Source organism: Mauremys mutica, chromosome 1 (genome assembly GCF_020497125.1).
Source record: "Mauremys mutica isolate MM-2020 ecotype Southern chromosome 1, ASM2049712v1, whole genome shotgun sequence".
Taxonomy (NCBI): Eukaryota; Metazoa; Chordata; order Testudines; family Geoemydidae; genus Mauremys; species Mauremys mutica.
The window spans coordinates 55590958-55614892 of NC_059072.1; the positions used below are offsets into that span (position 1 = coordinate 55590958).

Consider the following 23935-nt stretch of genomic DNA (forward strand, 5'->3'; position numbering starts at 1 on the left):
TTCCCTCCAGGTAATTTCATCCATTCTGTGATATACTGGTAGGCTATAGCAGTTTTGTAGAATGGGTTCTCAACCTGGGGAGGTCGGGAGGTTATTACATGGGAGGCCGTGAGCTGTCAGCCTCCACCCCAAACCCCGCTTTGCCTCCAGCATTTATAATGGTGTTAAATATATAAAAAAAGTGTTTTTAATTTATAGGGGGGGGGGTCACACTCAGAGGCTGGCTGTGTGAAAGGGGTCACCAGTACAAAAGTTTGAGAACCACTGGACTAGAAGAAATGGTCACCTCCAAAATTACTTATTTTCACAAACAGAAAAATTCAACAAGTTGTGGGACTCACTGCTTCTTTTAAGGTACCTTTACCAGCAGTACATTAAGATTCCTTGGGTTATAACCAGAAATATAACAACTTGTGGCTTCACCCATAGGGTAGATCTTTTAACAAATATTTTCTTGCTTTCAATGGAGTCATTGCCTCAGTAATGCTGCGGATAAGGCACTTGATGGCATAGTTACAGAGAGAGGATCTCGCTACCAAGAATTTTGTCAGAGCCAGTCTCCATCTACTTCTAAAGGTTTTTTCTACCTATTACTGTTCCTACTATGCTTCAAGATTGGCTATTCCAAACCTTGACCAGTTATTCATTCTGGAACTATTGCCTACAAAATCTTCCTCAGTTGAGAAAGACCACAAGGTCTAACTGGGGCTCTGACTGTCCCAGAGAACATTCTTTCAATAGGAAGATTATCCTTTTTACAGAAGTTTAGAATACGATCATCTCAGATTGGATGGTCTCTAGAATGTGCAAGAAGGTCCACAAGAGTTTTTCCTTTCTCTTCCCCTTCAAGCCAATCCTCCTGACCCCCAGTCCTCTAGAAAAATTAAGGGTATATATAGAGCCACCACCAAGGATCTGTAGCCAAAAGCCAGATATATATGCCATTTACTGTCTAGAACCCCAAAGTTGACAGACAGATATTTTTAGAGTGTCTACGTGGGTGAGGTGTAATATCTTTTATTGGACCATCTGTTGGTGAGAGAAAGATGTTTTCGAGCTTAGATAGTGCTCTTCTTTGGGTCATATTTTGCGATATATCTTAGATTGGTTCACTGATTTTTTACCTATGCCCAAAGATTCTAAATCAAAGCCATCTATCAGTATGGATATTAGTAAAGGTAGAAATGGAGGATGCCTACCTGCACATCATAACAGCAGATGGTGGTGCAAAGTAACAAATTCTCACAGAGAAGGGCATATTAGCTCATGAAGTTTTTTTATTTAAACACAGAAGTAGGAAGACTTTCTAGTCATTCAGAGATTTACAAAATAATTTTTCTCTTGCTATAATCCTCTCTGTTCTTCATTCCAACAAAAAGTATTGAGAGACATCTTGGAGAGAGAGGCCATCTCCCCAGGATCTCCATAAGGAGATGGTGAAAACTGTGTGTTCTTTTTGGCAGAAGATCTCCCTCTCCATCCACCCTTGGCTGCCTCTCCAAAGTTTCTTTCCTGCACCTTGCAAAAGCCTTCAGGAACTGTGTGTCACTTGGGGGACACTTCTTCATCAAGATCTAGAACATATCCCAACTACTTTCCTAGGAGTGAAAACCTCCTTCAAGTGATAGCAGTTCTTTTCAGGGACATGAATCTGAGAACCAAAGTGGTAACTGGCATTCAGAATGCCAGTCTCATCAACTAGAGAGCTCCCATGAGTGTACAAAGGAAAATTATTCAGCAAAAATTCTCCCTATATATATATATCACTTATCTAGGAAGAAAGAGAGTTGTGTAAAAACTAGAGCAGAGTTGGGAGATCTTCCGTCACACACAAGGTTTAGTTTGTAGAGATACCTAAATACTATTCAATGAATCAGGAACACCAGGGGGTGGGTAGGTGGGTGGGTGTCAGTCAAATTGATCACTAGCATAATCAAGTATAATTTATTATTTCAAACAAATAGCACCCACTTACGCTAGCAGTGAAATTGGCCCTGGAGTTCAAAGAGATGTTAGAGCAGAGCCTATTTCCTTTACAAGTGGAGCTATGATACTTAACCAATACTAAATTTATTTTAAAAGTGTCAAAGAGAACCTCTCATAGCTGTTGGCTGTTGTGTTAGAGAAGACCAACCTGATGGAAGATTCTCTTGCCTAGAGAACTGTACACCCAATAGACCTTGGTTTTGATTTATTCTCTGCAAAGAAGGATCAGTCTGAGATAGATATTCTCTTTTTCAGGGAAACCAGTAATATATCTTCTAAAAAAGGTCCTCAGTAGTCAGAACTTTGGCCACAGCCACTGTTGTGACAATTGGGCCTACAAATTTTCAAGAATTGTGAGCTCAACTAAAAAGTATGTTAAAGTTTATACGGTGTTAAAATAAACTATAACAAATGTTGATGGGAAAAGGTACAAAAGGGAGACAGAATAACTAAATTAGGCTAAAGAAGGTAAAGCTGAGATGATTCCAGGACTGTTCTGAAATTATGCATTAAAAAACAGATGTGGAGCCAGAAGTTAATGAGCCAAAATTGGTACATCGGATACTAGGCCTAATTGGTGGACAAAATAATAAGGGGAGGGGCTATTCTACTCATCAATGCCTTTCTGGGTCCTTAAAAGAAAGCTTTTGTGGGGAAAATATGAAAGAACAAAAATACATAACACACACTTAAAACAACAGACGGAGACTACTGAACCAAACTTTATCATCACGGCTGCCACTACCGTCTCCTGGGACTTCATCATCCTCATCTGGAACGATGACCACACCAGGCCAGAGAGAAGGAGCCAGAGGACATCACAAGCCTATCAGCTGCAGCTGAATCCCAAACAACTACCTGGGATTAAAGGATTTTAACAGCAGCAACAGATCCAGCTCTTGGCTCATCTAAACTAACTTTTTTCTAAGAAAGATAGTTACTGCCATCATTAATACGATCAAAGACTGTCAAACAAGGGGTTTTTCCTTCTAAAACTCTCTCCATCCTGAAGGGAAAGGGAACAAGAAATTTTAAAATGAAAGTCTTATTTAATACTTCATATTGTAAATGCTTTAACTGTTTTTCCTTCTCTTCTCTATCTTTAATATAAGGTTAATGATGTTTGTGCCATGGTACTAAGCAGGCTGACATCTCTGTACACCAAATCCCTGGACCTTGTTCAAATTGTTTAATGTTTGACAGTGACTGGGTTACAACAACACCTTTGGCCCATTTATTCTAACACTGCCTTTTCTGCTTATGTAGCCCAGGCTAACACCAAGTGGCTCTTTGTCTTTCTTCAGTGGCTAGACTAGCTACTTTCTTTGCTAGTACCTTGAACTAATGGAATTGGTAATTTATATCTCTGGGTGGGTTGTCTGCCAGGTTTGAACACAGAATCTCTGAATTTAAAAGCAGGAGCCTCTACCTCTAGAGCCAGAGGACCAGGCTGATTAGTTCAATGAAGTAGCATATTCATAGATTATTATTTGTTAACTCTACCCCAATTTTCCACATGTGACATGTTGGGCAAGTCATTTAAGTTGTAAATCTTATTTCCTTACCTACAAAATGGGAATAATATTTACCTAATGCGTACAGATGGATATGGGAGGTTAAAATGTTTGTAAAGTACTTGTTCATAACAGACTTGCAAAGTATTAGTCCTTATTTTAACTAAATCCTAGATTGATTGTATTGCTTTTCATTAAAATGGTGTTAGGAGAGGGTTGTTGGTTTTGTTTGTTTTAGTCTTCAATTAGGCTCAAATTTGTGGCTTTTGTTTACACTACTTTTCTTTTTCCTCCTTCTGCTACAGAAATATTGCCTTGAAATACTTGTGAAGCAGGAAGGGGAAAAAAAAAAGTCAAGCTGTCCTACTTACTAGTAGGTGCAATATATACCTTCAAACGAGACTCATGCTTCTGAAGTCAGGTAAGAAACGATATCCAACCTTTTATAGCTCTACTCTTCCAGTGACATTTCCAACAACCTCAAATCTTACCAATTTGCTAAGAGAATGTGTTGCTAACTAAACATGCCTAGCATTGGACTAGTGCATTATCCAATAAATGCATTAACATTTTGAACTTGTCTCCAGAACTAGCTTTTCCTAGTGATCAAACCCACTACGAATGTGGTAACATGCAATTGTCAGGGGAAAAATTGATTTCATCTACCTCTGCTATGACTTCTGCTACTCCAAAGGAAATTGGTTTCAGCCCTTCTCTCTAGTAGACAGTAGTAGTATCAGAAGGCATGTAAGGGAGAGAAAAATAGATTAGATACAGAGAGAGGGGAAAAAAGTGGATTTTAATGAAGGCACACACTTGACAGGTCTATCACTAGCTCCCTCCTATATTTCATAAGCACAGCTAGCTGCATGATCTGGGAAGTCTTCCCGCTTTTGGGAAGAGGAGAGAAAGAACTAAAAATACAAAGGGCATGTCACTGGGTGGGCTCCCTCACCCTAGACTTCCCTTTGCAAGCAGTCCTCACACATTCTTATGTAAATTCACCACAGTGCACTTTATTTTCAATGTTTTATGCAGCTTCATGTCCCATCACCATAAGGCTTTCCCCAAGTTTCAGCAGACCCCTTAGGCATGGAGGGGAGGGAAGGGAAAGAGATCTCACCTCTGTGAGGTCCTGAGTGTCTTTGCCCTTCTTTCCAGCCTCTCTTTCCCCTTCTGCCTTCCTGTCTCCAGTTTAACAGTCCCCAGCTGACAAGTTAATCCTCACGTTAACTGGTTAATCATCCAGACCTAATCAATTGCCTCCCTATTTGTGCACTTTGTAAGCGTCCCCACATGTGCCAGAGTGGTGAGGCAACCTTAGGCTACTTCTGCCACAGGACAGAGCTACACCACTGTGTGGAGCTTGGAAGACATGTCCTGGGGCTATAGAGGGGTGTGTGTGTCGGGGGCGGGGGGGGGGGGGAAGCATGAGCTACCTATCCATTCTATTTTACATGGCTAGATAAAATGCACTGCCTCTGACCACATTAAAAAAAAACCACACATCTAAAGTTCAGAATACTGCATAATCTTAAATTGCTCGAACTATATCTATGCCATACAACATCAAATAGCTAGAGAAACACATACAGTAGGGTAACATTTTAGATCATAATCTTGATTGTTTCAAGACTAGTCACTGCATCAAAACTTAAAATTAAGCCTTTGAAGATAACCTTTTTCCTATCGCTAATCCTAAGAGTCAATATTTTACACTGCAGATTTTGACATGGTATTACTTGGTACAGATTTTGATTGCTTCTATTATGCAGACTTTGAAATTCAGAAGTAAAAAAATAAATCACACCTTACTATTGTATATTTCAGTACTTCCTTATGCCAGCCATAATTAGTGGCAGAAAACAGGATGACAAAACATTGAATTATTTTACACCTTTACAGTGAATTAACTGCATCTCATTCTTTTTGTTTTTGAAACAGTGGACAATCAATGCACAAAGGAACTTATTTACATGGAGCATCATCACATTCATCTTTGTTGGATCATCTCATGTAACCATGCAAAATGCTTGACTGATGAAGGTTGGTGCAGACTTAGAATGTAACAGATGATGATCAGTTATTATGCAGAGAACAGTAAAAGAAAAATAGCTAACAATGAGTTACAATGTTAGGTTTTTACATTCTACAAACTGAGTAAAGATGGAGTAAGACCTTCCTTATGAATTTACAGAGTTGAAGAAAGGACTTGGTTTAAACCAACTAAAAACTTCTTCAGAGATTATGGAAGTGAGGCTGGTTTAAAGTATAGTTATAATGTTATCAGTAGAGAGAGTCAGAGCTCCTTACTTCGCTGATTATTTTTTTTTAACTCTGCCATCAGCACTGTCACACCACTTTTGCTATAGAAGAGCAAACATTCTGATGTGTATCATGTATCCACAGGCATGGCAAGCTAACTTTTGATTACGTAATCATTGTTCTTTACACCTCTTACATCACCCCAATACTACAACTTAATTACAAACTCTAAGTGGAGTATGCAGTGCTGGCAATTTTACATAAATGGAGTATATTTGATATAGAAAATTTTGAGTAACAATGAGCAATCCAGTTACATTCTTTTTACAATCACTTTTCTGATAATAACCACACTTTAAAACTGCTCTTGCAGATGCTAAGGATTGCTTTCATTTGATATTAGATTATACCTCTTAGTTTGCATGGAATTGACTACTAACTAACTAAATAAATCAATGACTGCCTACTTCTCTAGACAGAAAAGACCACTTGTTGCAGGTGCTGAATAGTCAACTTATACTAAATTTAATAAGGTTCTGATTTAGTGAACTATAGGTATTAGATCACTATTTGATGTTTGCAAAGAGTACTGAAATATGTTAATATTCATTTTGTTTTAAAATTGAAACATTTCATAAAGGATCTTGCATTGAGATTCACTATTGCTTACTTTAAACAGATTCAGCTCTCTTGTAATCCATTAACTCTTTTCCATATAGCTCCACCTAACAAATTGTAAAAAGTAAAACTCAGAAGAATGCATCTTTCTTTGTAAGAATTAACATTCATTACTTGAACATCTAACCCCACCCCAGCCAAAAACATTTATGAAACTTAAAATGCGATGTTTTAAAAGGTATTAAAATATGATCAGAAAATTGGAATGAAGAAATGTCTAGTAAGGTAAAGCATAATACATTTTAACCAGGTCAGTAGTTGTCCATTTGAAATAACCTATAATTAACATTGGATTTTTAGAAGTTTAACAGTAACACCAAGGAATGAGGTATGTAAGTTTTTAGATATCACATCAGACTTTCATTTTATGCAACTAACTGTATTTCACAACTCGCATCTTACAAAATAGACAGTACCATTGTGCCTGTAGAAGTACTGCATTAAAAAACAGAAAGATACATTACTACAAGAAACCACCAAACATCACAATTGTCAGGGTCTACAAAAATCCATTATTTTAGCTATCAGGATGCATCATACGAAGATATTTTAGGGCTGGATTCACTACCAAAAAAGTCCATCCCACTTTCACATTGGCCCAAAAATACATATTTTGAATGAAACACAAAGAGAAGAGAGAATTACTGGGATGTGAATGGGCTTCCTTTGGACAGGAGCCAGATGCATTTTTGTATTGAATCTGACCCTATAATTTAAATCTATATATGGATTTTTTTGTGCATTAAAAAAACCCCAACACCTACTTGTAAACAAAAATGCGAAATCTGTATTCATAAAAATATTTTATTGGTTATTTTACATAATACCGGGTGGGACTGTAAATATTTTTGCTCTGTATCAGTATATTGCTAAATGCATAAATTTTGACAGTTTATGCCAGAAAATAGGGTACTGCATTTTTTTCTTATGACTGATGCTACAGTATTTAATAAAGGGCCAATTCAAAATCAAAGAAGCTGATCTAAGAACAAAATGTGATAGTATTCCTTATTTCCTTACTCCTGTGCAACATAGTATTTTTGTACTACACTGATATGCGACTATGACACTGGGCAAGTTTGGGGCAAAGAAATAATGCTAAGCAGAAATGAAAACTGTACTAAAGTTATTTTTAAAGCTTTTCCAGAATTTCAGATTTTAAAATTTTACTTTTTGCCAAATGCTTAGTCATTTGAGATTTGATATCGGTTATAGAATACAGACACTACCAGTGTCTAAGGACAATGTAGTACTGTATCTGAATTATAAAGCTAAATAACCAATGCTCATAATATGTTCACTCTTTTTGTTCGTAAACATTACAATGTGTTTTAAGTGTGAAAAAATATTGGTAACACCAGCAACATAATTCAGTAACAGTAATTTAGTAAACGATGTCAAACATTGGCAAAAATTCATACAAATGTTTTATTTAATAACATTTTTCCTATTTAAGCACACCAAGTACCAGCAGGTGTTTTTAAGAAGATAATAATTATGAAAATTCTGTTGCAGCAATAGTTGATTAAGTTGATCTTTGATTTGCATACATATAACTGTTTCACAATTCTCAAATAATACATATTTAGGCAGCTTGAACTATGTTATAAAAATTTTAATTCAGTACATGCCAATAGTAGACTCCAAGAGTTGTGTTAGAATTCACTAAACTAAAAGTGAAAATGGACTTACCAATAACACTGCATAATGAACATTCAAACCACATTTTCATGGCACCTTTAAATGTGAAGATTAAAAAGTTAGTCTGAAAATGCTTTGTAGGCATTTGTAGATTGCATTTAAATTATTATTTCTACTGCTTCACTTCACTTTTGTAAAACTGCATAAATTATGTTCCAGTAAACATATCAATTGTGCATGGATAATCTGTCATGAAAATGTGGTAGCTGTTGGCAGAAGTTGTGTATTTGCATGTTTTGAAGAGAAGAGACTAAAGAAACTGGAGAAAATAAACTTTAATGAGATTCTCCATTCAACGATGAGGCTTCTCCTCTGGGCGAAGATGACCTGGACATTCCCCTCTCTGTATTGTCAGAGCTAGAACCACTCTGACTGTGTTGATCTGCAGATGCAGTACTGGAAGCAGGTGGTGACTTAGTTTTCTCCTTAAAGTCTGTAATAATGACTGTCAGATCTCCAACGGTAACTTCCAAATGCTGGGCACTACTTCGATCCACATTTTTCAATCTTGGCCTAAATAAAACACAATCAAATTAAAAGCTAGAAGCTTCCGCATCCCATAATCCCCTTGCCACTCCAATTTTTAGTGATCTTTGTAGAAAACGTATAACGTAGTGAAATACTGCACACAGCAATATTATGAATACATAAAATGAGAGTGTACCACATAGCTAGCAACTCTATACTGTAATATTTAAAATTTTTCTTCACCTCTAAGTAATTTGATTTGAACAGGGCCCCCTGGATAATGTGATTAAGGGGGAGTCTCAAAACTGTACTCCACATTTTAAAATTTTTTGCTGTTAAAAAGTTACCGTATATACTCGTTCATTAGCCGATTCATTTATAAGCCGACCCCCCAAATGGATAGGTAAAAACAGCAAAAACTGTATGACCCTTTCATAAGCTGACCCTATATTTCAGGGGTTGGAAAACTTTGGCTCCCAGCCCATTAGGGTAAGCCGCTGGTGGGTTGGGAAGTTTTGTTTACCTGGAGCGTTCACAGGCACGGAGCGCCTCAGCTCCCAGTGGCCGTGGTTTGCCGTTCCCAGGCAATGGGAGCTATGGGAAATGGCGCCATTTCCCGCAGCTACCATTGACCAGGAACAGCAAACCGCGGCCACTAGGAGCCAAGGGGCTCTGTGCCTGCAGACGCTCCAGGTAAACAACACTACAATGTATTAGATATTCAATTCAATGATTCCATAGAGTTTAAAATCATCAAATTTTGGTGTAGACCCGTTTATAAGCTGACCCCTGGTCTTTGATGCGTCACTTTTTTACCAAAAATATTCGGCTTATGAACAAGTATATACCGTAAATCTCTAGCCTTCACGGCTGCAACAAATGTTCAAAATGTGACCCCACAGTAATATCAGTGTCACCAGACAGCCTGAAACAACAGCCCTGAGAAGCATGAACTTCTCCATTCATCTCAGTGGGTGCTGACTTTAAGTTCTTAGTATGCAGAAACCAGCTCCCATGTCCTCTAACCAGTTGTTTCTAAACTTCTACTGTGCAAGTACAGTAACTCCTCACTTAAAGTCATCCTGGTTAACGTTTCGTTGTTACATTGCTGATCAATTAGGGAACATGCTCGTTTAAAGTTGACAATGCTCCCTTCTAACGTCATTTGGCAGCGGCCTGCTTCATCTACTGCTTACAGAAAGAGCAGCCCCTTGCAGCTAGCTGTGGGGGCCTGGAACCAGGGTGGACCAGCAGCCCCCTAAGTTCCCTGTGCAGCAGCTGCTTGCAGTTCAGCTGTGTCCCTCCCCACACTGCCATGTGCTGCTCCTGCCTTCTACCTTGGAGCTGCTCCCCGAGACTCCTGCTTGCTGTGCCGGGGGGGGGAGGGAGGGAAGGAAAAGGGGGGCTAATGTCAGGGTGTCCCCTTCCCCCCTGCTCCTGCACCCCGCTTACCCCATCTTCCATAGAGCAGGAGGGACACACCAGGGCTGCGGTCTCAGCAAGCTGATCTAATTAACAAGGCAGTGTACTTAAGGGAAATGTGCGTATCTCCCTCCATTCCTGCTGCCTTGCCGAGTGAGAGAGTTAACCCTTGAGGGCTCAGCCAATTGCTAGTTCATCATTTAGCAGTAAGGGAAATATCCCACCCTCTGACTCCTCCACCTCAACCAAGCTTCACAATCATCATCACTGTGTACCAGTATTAAACTGTTTGTTTAAAACTGTGTGTGTGAGAGAGAGAGAGAGAGAGAGGGATTTCCCTGGAACCCAACCCCCTCGTTTACATTATTTCTTATGGGGAAATTAGATTCGCTTAACATCGTTTCGCTTAAAGTCGCATTTTTCAGGAACATAACTACAACGTTAAGTGAGGAGTTACTGTATTATCAAATACAAATTCTGCAGCACACTGAAAATTTAAAATTTGGAATGGGCATCATGTAAATAGAATTTAAAATTTTAAAATAATTTACACACAAAACACTATGACGACAGGAATGGAGTCTGGGTTCCCTGATGCATAATTTAATCCTAATATCCTGCATAGGACACAGGGCCACAAACTCTGGTTTGATTTCTACTTTTTTTTTTTTTTTTTTTTTTTTTAAAAATACCACAACAGAACATTTAAACTATATTCCATCAACTTGGTCTTTACAGGTGCTAGTGCAATGGGTGATCTAGGCCTGCAAAACTTTAAGTTGCTAGTTGTGTGTGTATGTGCCAGGTGACCAATCATGTCACCACAGCAGCTGAAAATACCTGCTGACAACAGCAGCACAGCACACAGCAAGCCTTTTAAAACTGACCTACAGAACCTATATTTGATTCCACAACTCTCTCCAGGCCAAGCTTGGAAGTAAAGAAATTAACATGAAACCAAGATTTGGCAGGTGAGTCACCTCACCCCACCTTTTGCACTCCCACGCAGCCAAGAGTTGAAGCTGCATAAGAGTACACAGGGAGCCCAATGCGACTCTTGCCCCAAGGCTGAACTGGCATTAATAAAAAGCCTAACTGGTTGCTCGAAGATGTGGGAGTGTAGAGGAAGGATTCACTTTTGCCAGCCTGAATGGGCTGCATGCCAGAGAGAAAACTTAGGGCTTACTGTATGCAGATTTTGTTATACATATTTCTGGAAACAACATTTAAAGGAGCTCCTTTAAGGGTATGGCTACACTTACAAATCTGCAGCGCTGGTAGTCCAGCTGTGCAGGGCCAGCGCTGGTGTGTGGCCACACTCACAGCTACCAGCGCTGCAGTGTGGCCACATTTGCAGCATTTGCAGCGCTGTTGGGAGTGATGAATTATGGGCAGCTATCCCAGCATTCAAGTGGCAGCAACGTGCTTTTCAAAAGAGGGGGGTGTGGGGCAGTGTGACAGGGACCGGGGGGGGAAGAGAGAGTGGATTTTTGGAACTGACACTGTGCAAAATCAGAAAATTTTCCCACCCCCTTACTGTTAACTGCAAACAGCCTGCATCCAACATACTCTCTTTCCCCCCTCTGCCCCCTCCCCCCGTTTCTCTCAAGCAAAGCAAACACTCAACCCCTGTGAATGACTCCTTTTCTCGCTGCTGGTCAAGCAAAACGCAAACACTCAACCCCTGTGAATCACGCAGGGAGGAGGATCTCATTTGATTGTTCACAGATTGATCACAGCAAACAGGAGCTGCTAAGCAGCTCCGGTAGAGCAGCTCCGGTAGCAACGGAGCTCCGGAGGTTCACAACAAAACAAAGAGAGGCTGCATAACAAAACAAAGGGAGTAATTTAGTTAAAAGCATTCTGGGATACACCCTTATACCCTGGAGGCCAATAACAGCGCTGGTGTGTGGCCACACTTGATGACCAGCGCTGCAATCCTTATTTCCCATGCTGAGTGAGGTGTACGGCCAGCGCTGCAGCCAGGGAGTTGCAGCGCTGGAAGTGCCCTGCAGGTGTGGCCACTTAGTAATTGCAGCGCTGGAAAGCCTCCACCAGCGCTGCAACTCGCAAGTGTAGCCATACCCAAAGAATTGCTTGAAAAATTAATAATGAAGAGAAATCAACCTACTGGTTTCCATAGTCAAACACTCAACTATTACATATAAGTAAAAAAAAGTATTATCTGATTTTGGCTCGACTGGGTTCTGATTAAGAATGCTCACCTTAGTTTCTACGTGGATTACTTAAAAGAACTTTTTTTTTTTAAAACAATATTCCCAGCCAGAGGTGTGCACATGGGAGGGCAAGCAGTGGCACGGGCCCCTTTCAATAACTGGCAAGGTCACAGAGCTCCGCTCAGTCTCTCTACCATGGCCCTGTGGTGGATAGAGCTCTGTGACTCCACCACAGCCAAGTCCTTGTGGATCTATGTATTCAAATGGCTCCACAGCACGTGGATTTTCATTGAAGTGGTGAGTGTTTATTTCTATGTATGTGATGTACGTGTGTGTCCTGATATGGTTTAATGTGTGTGTTTAATGTGCCCTTCCAAAAGCGGTCAAATTTAAATTCCTGTGCACATTCCCGTTCCCAGCCCTTGCAATATCACCTTCTCTCACTTCTCATGTAATAAGACTATTTAACCTTCAGCATTCCCACATAATTGTTACTATTCAAAACAATATCTCTAAAGAAACTAACTTACAAATGTTACACTCTAGCCAGCCAAAATGTACAATTAGAAATAAGACAAACATTACAAAAATCCTTTATCCCAGTCTGTTCCATTTCCTTCCTGTTGAAAAAAATAGTCCCAATCTTTTCAACGTAAATTTGGTGAGTACTCTTTACTCTTTCTGGCGCAGTCCCTGAAAGGTCCTGTTTCATCCAATGCATGGAAAATGTCTGCTACTTCTCTGCAGAAGTGATTCCATAGAATCTTCCTTGGCTGAACTCTGCCTCACAGACTGCAACACTTCCAAAACACACAGTGACACTATTTCCCTACATTTTCTCTTCCTCTTTTAAGCAGGTTACACCTCTTTCAGTATTCTCAGGTTTTTAGTTACATATTTGTGACTAAAGTAACTTTATACTTAATTTGGGGAAATCGAGACACAAGCAATATTGTCCCAGAGCTATGCAAACAACTGATTTTTTGGTCTGCTTGCAGTTCCAAAAGATAAATTACAAAAAAATCCATTTGGATCAACCCAGAAAGGGACTTTTTCTAGGTTTTCAGTGAATTGAAAAGTTAGAAAAATCAGTTTCAGGTTAAATGAAATGTTTCTTTTTACCTGAAACAATGTATGTTTGGGGTTTTTTTTTTGTTTTTTTTAAACACTGAGTGGGTGTTTTTAGTTTTTTTAAATTACATTGAAGGAAATATTGAAACAGTCCATTTGAATAAAAAAAATCAAACATTTCATTTCGCAAATATTAAAACAAAATGTTAAGACATTTTTGGATTTTGTTCTCCCCCCCCCAAACACAAAATTTGGCAACGCTGACACAAATTAATGAAAAAAATTTCTGTATCACCAAATCTGTATTTTTGAGTGAAAAATTTCACCCAGTTCTACTTGTGTCTAACATCCTACATTTTTTCTTCCAACTGCAGGCTGCTCCTAGTCCATGGCAAGATCAAGACTTTGCGGCTACTTGCTTGAACTGTCATATTTCAGACTGGTATTCTAAGAGTCCAAGATATCCTTCAGTATCTCAATCCACTGCATTTGTTTTCAGCTTCATAAGTCAGTTTGGTCTCCAAAAGTCGCTATTCTAGCCTTTGTTCCTTATGCCAAATTCTGCATGAATATCAACAACTCTACCTTGCCTACTTCTCCAGAACCTTATATTCCCTTTTCTCATCCAATTCTGTATAAAAACTAGTCACTTTCCTCTTCTCCTGGTTTACTGGAATGTTATAGCTTCCATTTTTCTGTCTACAAATCACTTTGCTAGATGAAGAAAACTCTGTCCCTTTACTGACAATACCTAATTTTCCCTCTCCTATTTAGTCTCCATCTTGTGGTCAAAACTACAAACTGCAAGATTGCTTCACATTAAACAACAGCATCATAAAACAATGAAACTTCAACAAATATTTAGTCTAATTTTAAAATGACTTAAGAGAAAACTTACACCAGTGATGAAAAATGTGCATCATTTAATATTTTACAAATACCAACAACTTTTAATTTACCTGGTTTTCTTATGACTGTTCTTTTTGCTAGTTGTTTCCTTTTCACTTTTTTCCTTTTCTACTTTGTCTTTTTTCTCTTTCTTTGATTGTGTAGGGGGCACAAATTGCTGAGTAACCTGTTGTGCAACCAGCTGAGAGACAGGTCGAGGTTTCCTGTGAACACATATATATTTATTATTTAGATTTTATAGTGTCAGTCTTATACTCTACATTTCACTGTAAATAATTCAAGACTGTTAAACACCTCAAACTGCCAACAGTTCATAGTAATAGCATCTCCAATTCAAACTCACTGTATCCTACTCATTAACCTACTAATCCACCAGAAGAGACAAATTTTAAGGATTTAGAGACAGGGCTTTGTGGAATGTGTGAAAAGGTGTATCAACCCTGCACTGGCATCACAAGAGTTAACCTAATACTTTGGGCACAGGAGGCCACACCCCGAAGCCATTGCTGGGCATGCTCCCAATGAAGGGAGCATATAGAAGTATGCAGCTCAGCTCAGTCTGGGCTGGCTGAGGAGGAGAGAGGACATGTGCTGTAGGCTGCTGCTAAGAAGCCACCAGAGCTCCAAATCACTGAGGCAGAGCATCCTGACTATGCCGCGAGACCCTAGTCGACCTCAGAGACCAGACAGGATGATGAGCCACTATCAACAAGGAGCTACAGAATCGAGACTAATGGTAGAAAGTGGCCCAGGGTACACGTTTGGGCATACTAAAACCAGAACCCTATGCCAGGGTACCTGGTTGTCACAGGGCCCTGGGCTGGAACCCAGTGGAGTATAGAGGCCCCTACCCTCCCCACAATTACCCTTAGGCACTATTGCCGCTAGAGAGGGCAGCTCCTTAGACTTGCTGTTGGGCAACCACTGCCACCAAGAGAGAGGCGGCCCCATAGACTGTTGCTGTGGGACAATTTGGCCACCGAAGTAAGTGGCCAGTTATTGGACTTTCACTGCTAGGCGATGTGGTCGCTGAAGTATGAGATCCCTTTTTGGACCCCAGCTGACTCACTGACACTGTGTGCCCAGAAAATTAATATATGTAGACACACCAAAGGTGGTGATCTCACAAAGAATGCCCTGTCAGCAGCACCCACCTCTTTAATTTAAAGGTCCCCAGTTTGAGCACATCTGCGGATAGCAAAAGCAGTAATATCACATGGGGAAAGAGCTGATTTTTCATCTCACTAGATCCCAAGCCATTGTGGGCTTTATAGATTAAATCCTATACCCTTGAACTCCACACAGAAACTTCTGTGTTGTATATTTTGTAATAAAAATAAAAAATAAAGCTGAAATCAAAATGAAACATTTTAATTGGCTAGATCAACAAAAATTTCAGATTTTTCTTTTGCAGAATTTTGAAATTTTCAGGTTTCATTATGATTCTGAAAACAAAATTTCCATCTTTTGTGTAGCTCTAGATATTCCTTAGAAAAATAAGATTGTGAAACCATGAGCATTGTACAATAACATTCAGAAAATACAAAGCAGTTGTTAAATCAAGCTTGAAATGGCTCATGAGCTGCATGCAGCTCTTCTTAAAGTGTGGCTCGCAGAGCTCACCACACACACCCCCTCCCATTCTGCACCTACCAAGACTGAACGGGGGGAGCTCGGGGCTTCTGCCCTGTGGTGGAGTGGTGGGACTAGGGGCTTCTGAATTGCAGGGAGGGGAGTCTAAGGGCTTCAGCCCTACAAGGAGGTGTCGGGACAGAAGCCCTGTGCCCCAGCAGGCACCGCCCCACAGGGCAGCTTGTGTTTTGTCTTGTGGCTCTTGAATTTATGAAGATTATTGAATGCGGCTTTGGAGGGGGCGGGGGTAATCAGTCAGTTTGGCCACTCCTGAGTCTCTACCGATTGGAGAGAGCTCTCTCGCCAACATAGTGCTGACCACACCACTGCTTATGTCAGTGTAACTTATGTTGCTCAGAAGGGTGGCTTATTCATACCCCTGAGTGACATAAGTTATGCCAACAGAAACTGTAGTGTAGACATAGCCTTATTTATTTTAGCCTGCAGGTTCACTTCTTCAGCATTTGTTGTTTGGTGCAACAGTAATTGAAATAGCAAACAGAATGCCAATGTAACTGCCTTCAGCAAGTTATAGTATTTTCAGTAACTACCATTATTGTTAAGGTTACATATAGAGTTCCACTGTCAAGCTGAGAGGCCAGAGTGCTGGAGACAATTAGACTGATACAATGGACAGAAATTGAAACCTAGGTTCACCCAACACCCAGACATGGAGTAAAAACACCAGAACAACAAATGGAGGTAGAAAAATAGCACCCAATTAGTCAGTGAGAACTATACAGTTTATGTCAGAAGGCAAAACATATGACTATTTTCTTTGGGGCCAAGTGGCGTACATTTGCACTTGATATTGGCATATAGTGCATGGTTGTCAGAGCATCTTGAGGCCAGAACTGCTGAACTAAAATAGCAGACAGTAGCTGAAATATTTATATGGAAATAGCTACATAGATTTTTCAAGGTCACAAGGGACCATTGTGATTAGGCTCACCTTCTGCTTAACACAAGCCATAGGACTTCCTTGTTTACCCCTGCTTTAGATCCAATAACTGTGCTTGAACTAGAGTACACTTTTAGAAAAAAACCACCCGTCTTGATTTAAAAATGTCCAATGATGAAAACATCACAAACCTTGGTAAGTTGTTCCTATGATTAATTATCCTCACCATTAATAAATAAATAAATTTTAAAAAGGTGCTCCTTACTTTTAATCTGAATTTGCCTAGCTTCAGTTTACAGCCATTGGCTCTTGTAAGACCTTTTTCTGCTAGAGTAAGAACCTTCTATTATCAAACTTCTGTCCCCCTTGTAAGTACTTATAAACTGTGATCAAGTCACTTCTTAACCTTCTCTTTGATAAGATAAATTGCATTATAATGGAAGATTTAATGAGTTCATATTCTCTAATCCTTTAATCATTCTCATGGCTATTCTCTGAACTCTCTCCAATTTTTCAACATTCTTCTTGAAGTATGAACACCAAATCTAGACAGTATTCCAAGGATCACATTAACCCTTTTGGCCACAGTGTCGCACTGGGAACTCATGTTCAACTGTTTATGCACCATGACCCCCATATCTTTTTCAGTCTCATTACCTCCCAGGATAAATCTCCCATCTTAAGTGTGGCCTACGTTCTTTGTTCCTAGATAGATGACCCTTATGTTTGGCTGTACTGAAATGCATACTGTTTGCCTAAACTCAGATTACCAAGTGATCCAGGTTACTCTGCATCAGTAACCCATCCTCTTCATTATTTACTATTCTCACAATCTTTGTCTCATCTGCAAACTTTATCAGTAACAATTTTATGTTTTTCCCCCCCCCCAACTCCTTGATAAAAACTTGCATAGGAAGAACCAATCCCTCTGGAATCCCACTAGAAACATAGCCACGCAACAATAATGTCCCATTTATAATTACATTTTGGGACCAGTTTTTAATCCTTTTAATGTTCTAGTTTATTAGTCGAGAGGTCAAATACCAAGTCAAATGCCTTCTGGAATAAGTATATTACATCAACTCTTAAGATTACAAGTTTACTTGATAAAGGTGTCAAAAAAGATAGTCAAACTAAGGTGATATTTATCTTCTGTAAATCCATGTTGATTGGCATTAATTATATTACTGTGCTTTAATTCTTTATTAAGCGAATCCCATTTCAGCCACTCCATGATTTTGCCCAGGATCAATGTCGGGCTGGGTCATTCCTTTTACCCTTTTTAAATACTGGCACATTAACATTCTTTCAGTCCTCTAGACTGTCCCCAGTGTCCCAAGACTGATTGAAAAAAAATCAACATTACCCATTTGGAGACCTCTTCGGCAACCTATTGGATGCAAGTTATCTAAACCTACTGATTTCAAAAACCATGAGAATCCCAGCAGGAGTAGACATACATGCACTAGTTCTCCTCAAGCTAACACAGGGTTTCTCAAACAGGGGTTGCCGCTTGTGTAGGGAAATCCCCTGGCGGGCCGGGCCAGTGTGTTTACCTGCTCCGTCCGTGGGTCCGGCTGATCGCGGCTCCCACTGGCTGCAGCGGGCCGGGCCAGTGTGTTTACCTGCCTCATCCGCAGGTCCGGCCGATCGCAGCTCCCACTGGCTGAGCTAACACAACAAACAGCAGTGTGGTCACAGAAGCATGATAAATAGCAGTGTCTCAGGCTACCCACCCAAGTATGTACCCAGGGGGTCAAGCAGGATTGTACTCAGGCAGCTCACCTGAGTCACTACCCATGCCGCTATAGCCACATTGCTATTTTTAGGTGCTAATACAAGCAAAGCTAGCACAGATATGTCTACCGATACTGAGCATCGCTCCTCCCAGCTGCTGTATAGACATACCTTCAGGTACTGTGTGTGAGGGTGAAAAGTATTTCAGTATCATCAGATGATATAAATGCATCATCTGGCTTCTTGCTAAATACAGAACAAATATTTATTTAAAACTTTTTCCTTTTTTACATCATTATTATTATTTCTGCCATGTCCCTCTAGTAATGTTAGAATTGTTTTGTACTTGATATACTTAAACACCTTTTTATTGTCCTTAATGCTTCTGACAGATTTCTCCATGTGTCCTTCTGCTTCCCTTATCAATTTTCTTCACTTCCTAAACTTCTAATCTACATTCAATACTATCAACTTCTTCATTCTTCTATTTTATTTTTATATTACACACACACACCTTTCACTCCCCTTTAAGCCAGGCTTTTTTTTATTTGCTTTAAAATCAGTGCAACCTTTTCTCTGTGGGATTCGGGCATCTACTAAAATGTTCTTAAACAATTCCCAATTATCATTCACATTTTTCTGTTTAAAGTTCTTTCTCCCAGGTGATTCAGCTCAAATATTTTCAACTTTGTAAATCTGACCCTTTTAACTAAGTACATATTACTGATTTGTTTGCACATAAATGTATTCAAGTCATGATCACTTGCACCTCAATAACCACTAATTTTTACTTCTGAAATCAATTCCTCTTAATCTGTCAAAATGAGATCTTATACAGAATTCCCCCATATTGAATGCAACACTTTTTGAGTTAGGGACTTATCAGCTGCAATATTTAGAACTTCCGAGGAAATATTAATACTTGCTTCATGAGATCGCCAGCATGTGTCATTCAGACTGAAGTCACCCATGATAATGCAGCTTCCCCCTCAACCCTCACTACGCATTATAGATAGGGGTTAAGAAAAGCATAGAGGAATACTGTACAGTGATCCTGCCTCAGAACTGGCTGCCACTATGCTACAGTTGAAGTAGCAGGTGTCAAAATAGCAGGAAACAAGGTGGAATGGATGTATAAACACCCTTAGGTAGGAATCACCATTTGACGGAGAGAAGGCTGATCACTGCGAATACATTAAGGAGATCCCTCCAGGAGATGAGGATACAGTGAAATAGACTGTCATGAGGCAATTGTTAGAAATACTAATATCTAAGTCTGTGGTGAATGGGAGAAGAAATGGTTATTGCCCCTGTGCAGTAACTGTGGTTCTTCAAGATGTGCATCCTTAAGGGTGCTCCTCTCTAGGTGTGCTAGCATCCCCTACACCCTTCAATGGAGATTATTCAATGTCTGTTCAGCCCCCACATGCATGCTAGTCAGCCTCATGTCCTGTGCTATTGTTACATAGAACTGTATGGGCGAACCGCCCTCAGTTCCTTCTCTACTGCGAAGCTCCATAGCAGAGAACTCCTAAGCAGAGGGGAAGGAGGATGGTAGTGGAGCACTCAAAGGGACACACATCTCAAAGAACCAGAATTACTGCACAGGGTGAGTAATCATTTCTTCTTCTTTGAGTAGCGTCCCTATGCATGCTCCACTCTGGATAACTATCGAGCAGTTCCCCGGTCATGTTCTGAATACCTGCTGTGATGACGACCAAGTTGCATGTGCACCAATTCCAAAGCTTGCTCTTTTTTGGTATCAGGAAATACTGGGAATCAAACCCCTTCCCTCTGTGCTGCATGGGGACTGGTTGTATAGCTCCCAACCATATGAGAGTCTATTTCTTGAAAAAACAAGTTCCCATGAGAGGAGTCCCTGAAGAGGGGCGGGAAAGGGGGCTTTGCTGGTGAAAACATAGGAATATGGATGGCATACTCTGTGGAGATGATCTCAAAACCCACTTTTCTGTAGTGATTAACTCTCAAGCCCTCCTGAAGGCGTAAAGGCAGTCACCAAAGGGAGGAAGGCAGGTGAATCGCTGCAGCTGATAAAGGATCAGGATGGTAATTCAGGCCTTCTACCAGCCTGTCAAGATTGCTGCTTGGAGGTGGACGAGTGCAAGGTGGAAGGCTGAGGGGTGGATGGTTTCCATCTCTGGAATCTGTCTCTTTTGATATGGTTCGTATGGCCTTTGGGACGTCAGGAATTGAGCACGATGTGATCTCTGAGCAGTCTGGGACTTGCTGAGCTCTCTCTTGTAGGCAGATCTGAGAACATAAGGTAGCTCTAGAGTCCTTTAACATTTGCAGAGATTCGTCCGTGGTGTCCACAAATAATTCAGACCCATCAAAATGAAGGTCCTCCACCATATTTTGGACTTCTTTCGGAAATCCGGAGAGCTGGAGACAGGAAGCCCTTCTCATAACTACTGCTGTAGTGACTTAATAGATGGCAGTATCAGGTGTTGAGGGAGGCTTGTAGAGATGTTCTGGTGAGTAGCTGGCCCTCCACAATAATTGCCTGGAATTACTTCCTGTGCTCTGCCGGCAGGTGGTCAACAAAAGAGAGTTCAGTTTGGTACAGTTTATATGATTGTAATTTGCCATTAGTGCCTGGTAATTGGCAATTCTAAATTGTAAGGAGGCTTATGAGCAAGACTTCCTTCCCAGTAGGTATAGATGCTTATGGTCTTTTTCATGGGGTATGGTTTTAGCATGATGCAGCCTTCTATGTTCATTAACTGTATCAACTACCAAGGAGTTAGGTGAAGGATGAGAAAAAAAAATTCTGCTTCCTTTGCTGGAACGTAATATTTCTTATGCACTCTCTTGCATGTAGGCAGAATAGCAACTGGAGTGTGCCAAACGATCTTCACTGGGTCCAGAAGGGCTTCATTGACAGACAAAGCTATGCGTGCAGACGATGGTGAATGAAAGATATCAAGCAGCTTATAATGAGGTTCTTTAACCTCCTCGAGACGGATCTGCAAGGAGTCAACAATTCTCTTGACTAGATCCTCAAACTGTTTAAAATCATCCATCCCGGATGAGGAGGAGGAGGCATGACAGCTTCATCTGGAGATGAAGATGAAATGTTGGCGTTAACAGGCCTCTTCATTGGCTCTATCTTCCTGCTCCTCAAAGGATTCTTTTTGAGGGGCAGGTCTCTGAGAGAGAGCAGGTGATGCAGATTTCCTGTGACAGGTGGTGCTCAGTGCCCTGGAAAATTGTTGGCAATGGGCTGTCCAAGGGTCCCAATATGGCCAAGGAAGTGGTGCATAAGACATAAGAGGAGGCACCCACAAATGCTCATACCAGTGAGATGCTGGTTGCAAGCTTGTGGCACGAGTAATTATAGGCTCATCAGAGACTTCTGGAAAGGAGCCTCTATAGGAGTGAAAAAGAGAATCCTGAACTGATATTTGAGACACCGAGGCAAGGTCTTCATCAGAATCCTCTTCCTCAAATTCACTCTGGATTGGTGGAGTACCTGGAAAAATCTGAGGTGAAACTGTCAGTACCAGATGAACTTCAGGTGAACTCAATGTCCTCGGTACAGACACTAAGTCAAAGCAGGGCAGCAGCGGTTCGGGAGTCTGAGATACAGCCAGGTTCTGGGGAAAATGGAATTCCTGCAATATCAAATGTGTTATTGGTACTGAGTCCATGGTCTGCACTGAAGAGATGGTGGCCGAGGGCACTGATAGTACAGTAACTCCTCACTAAACGTTGTGGTTATGTTCCTGAAAAATGCAACTAAGTGAAACGTTAAGCGAATCCAATTTCCCCATAAGAATTAATGTAAATGGGTGGGGGGGGGGGAGAGGAAGGTTCTAGGGAATTTTTTTTTTTTGCCATACAGTACAGTACTATAGTTGGGAGACACCCCCGCCTTACCCCACATTGGCACAGCCCACTGGCGATGATGCAGGCAAGGAGGCTGAAGGTGCTGTAGGCTAGGAGAAGCACATTGCACAGCAACGGCAGCTTCCCCTACTCTGCAAGCACCAGGGGCGGGGGGCTCAACCCTTGGCCCGCCCACGCCACCCCTTTCCCCAAGCCCCCACCCTTAACCCCTCCTCCTTTACTCCGCATGCCACGTCCTCGCTCCTCTCCCCCCCCCCCACTGCCTCCTGCCCATGGCAATCAGCTGGTTTGCAGCGTTCGGGAGGCAGGGGAATCCTGCGCGCCGAGTCCTTGCTTCTCCCCCCACCCCCTCCTGAACACCGCAAGCCAACTGATTGCCGCGGGCAAAAGGCAGAAGGCACTGATCCACGGGAGGCGCTGGGGGGGGGCATAGGGGAGCTGATAGGGGGCTGCCAGCTGTGGACAAAGCAGGCGCCAAACGATGTTATAGCGAAGCATTGCACAACTTTAAATGGATCATGTTCTGTAATTGAGCAGGGACATAAGATCGAAACAACGTTAACTGGGGAGTTACTGTACCATGAGTCTTGGGCACTCTGAGGAAAGTGCGGTCGGAGCCCAAGAGGGTTTCTTTGGTACCAAGGAAGAGCTCTTCTTGCCGCCTTGGTCTGCCAGTGATCTCCCTGGGCCTGAGGCTTTGCCATCGTTTGGTCTTTCAGAAGCCTTGTGTATACCTGATTGGAGAGCAGATGGTGCTGAAGTGGCTGAAGACAAAAATGACCTTGGCTTTTTAGAGGTATATTCTCTGACTGGTGAGCTTGGGGCACAGTCCTTGGAGGACTTATGACAGGAGTCATGTGTCTTCCCCTTAGATGCCATGGAGGAGAGGGGCTCCGATACTGTGGAGGCAGCAAATTTGCTCAGAGACCAGCGTACAGGGCAGGGTTCCTTTGCTTGGGTCAAAAGCTGGACAGAGAGAACTCTATCATAATGAAACAAAACTTTGTCTACCTGTTTTGTCTGGCTCTGGATTTTAGTGCCAGACAGAAGTTACACTTCTGGGCAACATGCAATTCTGTGAGGCAACGGATGCACCAGGTTTGCCCGTTGCTTACCAGGATCACCTCTCAGCATGATAGACAACATGTGAAGCCAGGAGAATCGGGCATAACTTTCCAGTGAACAAGAACTATTAACTAATATCTACCTATATATGAAAAAAGAAGAAAATGTAACTACTACTATTCACTAAACTAAATACACTAATGCTAAGAACAACTTCAACTAACTACAAGACTAAGAAATAAGAACAACTGCCAGAGCTCTGTCTCAGGACGAGGTGGTTGAGAAGAAACAAAGCGATTCACCCACACTCTGCTATATAACGGCATGGGGCTGGTTAGTACACATACCCAGGCCAAACTGACACTGTTATTGGAAATCTCTGATCAAAGGCACAGGGGGCACTACTGCACCTAGAGTGAGCCACCATAGGGCACGACTCGAAGAAGAATTATTTGGTGTCTTGCCAGGGGTGAATGTAAAATTTATCTCCTACCGGAAGGGGTGGGAGCTCGGGCAGAAGGGGCGGGGCTGGGGTTCAG

The 23935-nt window shown here is 41.2% G+C and overlaps 1 protein-coding gene across 7 annotated transcripts in view; it reads right to left on the minus strand.

Annotated features, from left to right (window-relative positions):
• Window positions 1-1257: 1257 nt before the first annotated feature.
• YAF2 (YY1 associated factor 2) overlaps window positions 1258-23935 on the minus strand; it is a 63667-nt gene continuing 40989 nt past the window's right edge. For 5 of the 7 annotated variants that reach the window (XM_045032091.1, XM_045032069.1, XM_045032063.1 and 2 more), the window contains 2 exons: window positions 14242-14394; window positions 5305-8657 (listed from right to left, as the gene is read on the minus strand). In XM_045032091.1, the coding sequence (XP_044888026.1) occupies window positions 8420-8657; window positions 14242-14394 (391 nt within the window). In that variant the 3' untranslated portion in view covers window positions 5305-8419. Of the gene's footprint in view, window positions 8658-14241; window positions 14395-22910; window positions 23059-23935 lie in introns of those variants that run through there. The other 2 variants (XM_045032052.1, XM_045032044.1) reach the window with 2 other exon arrangements.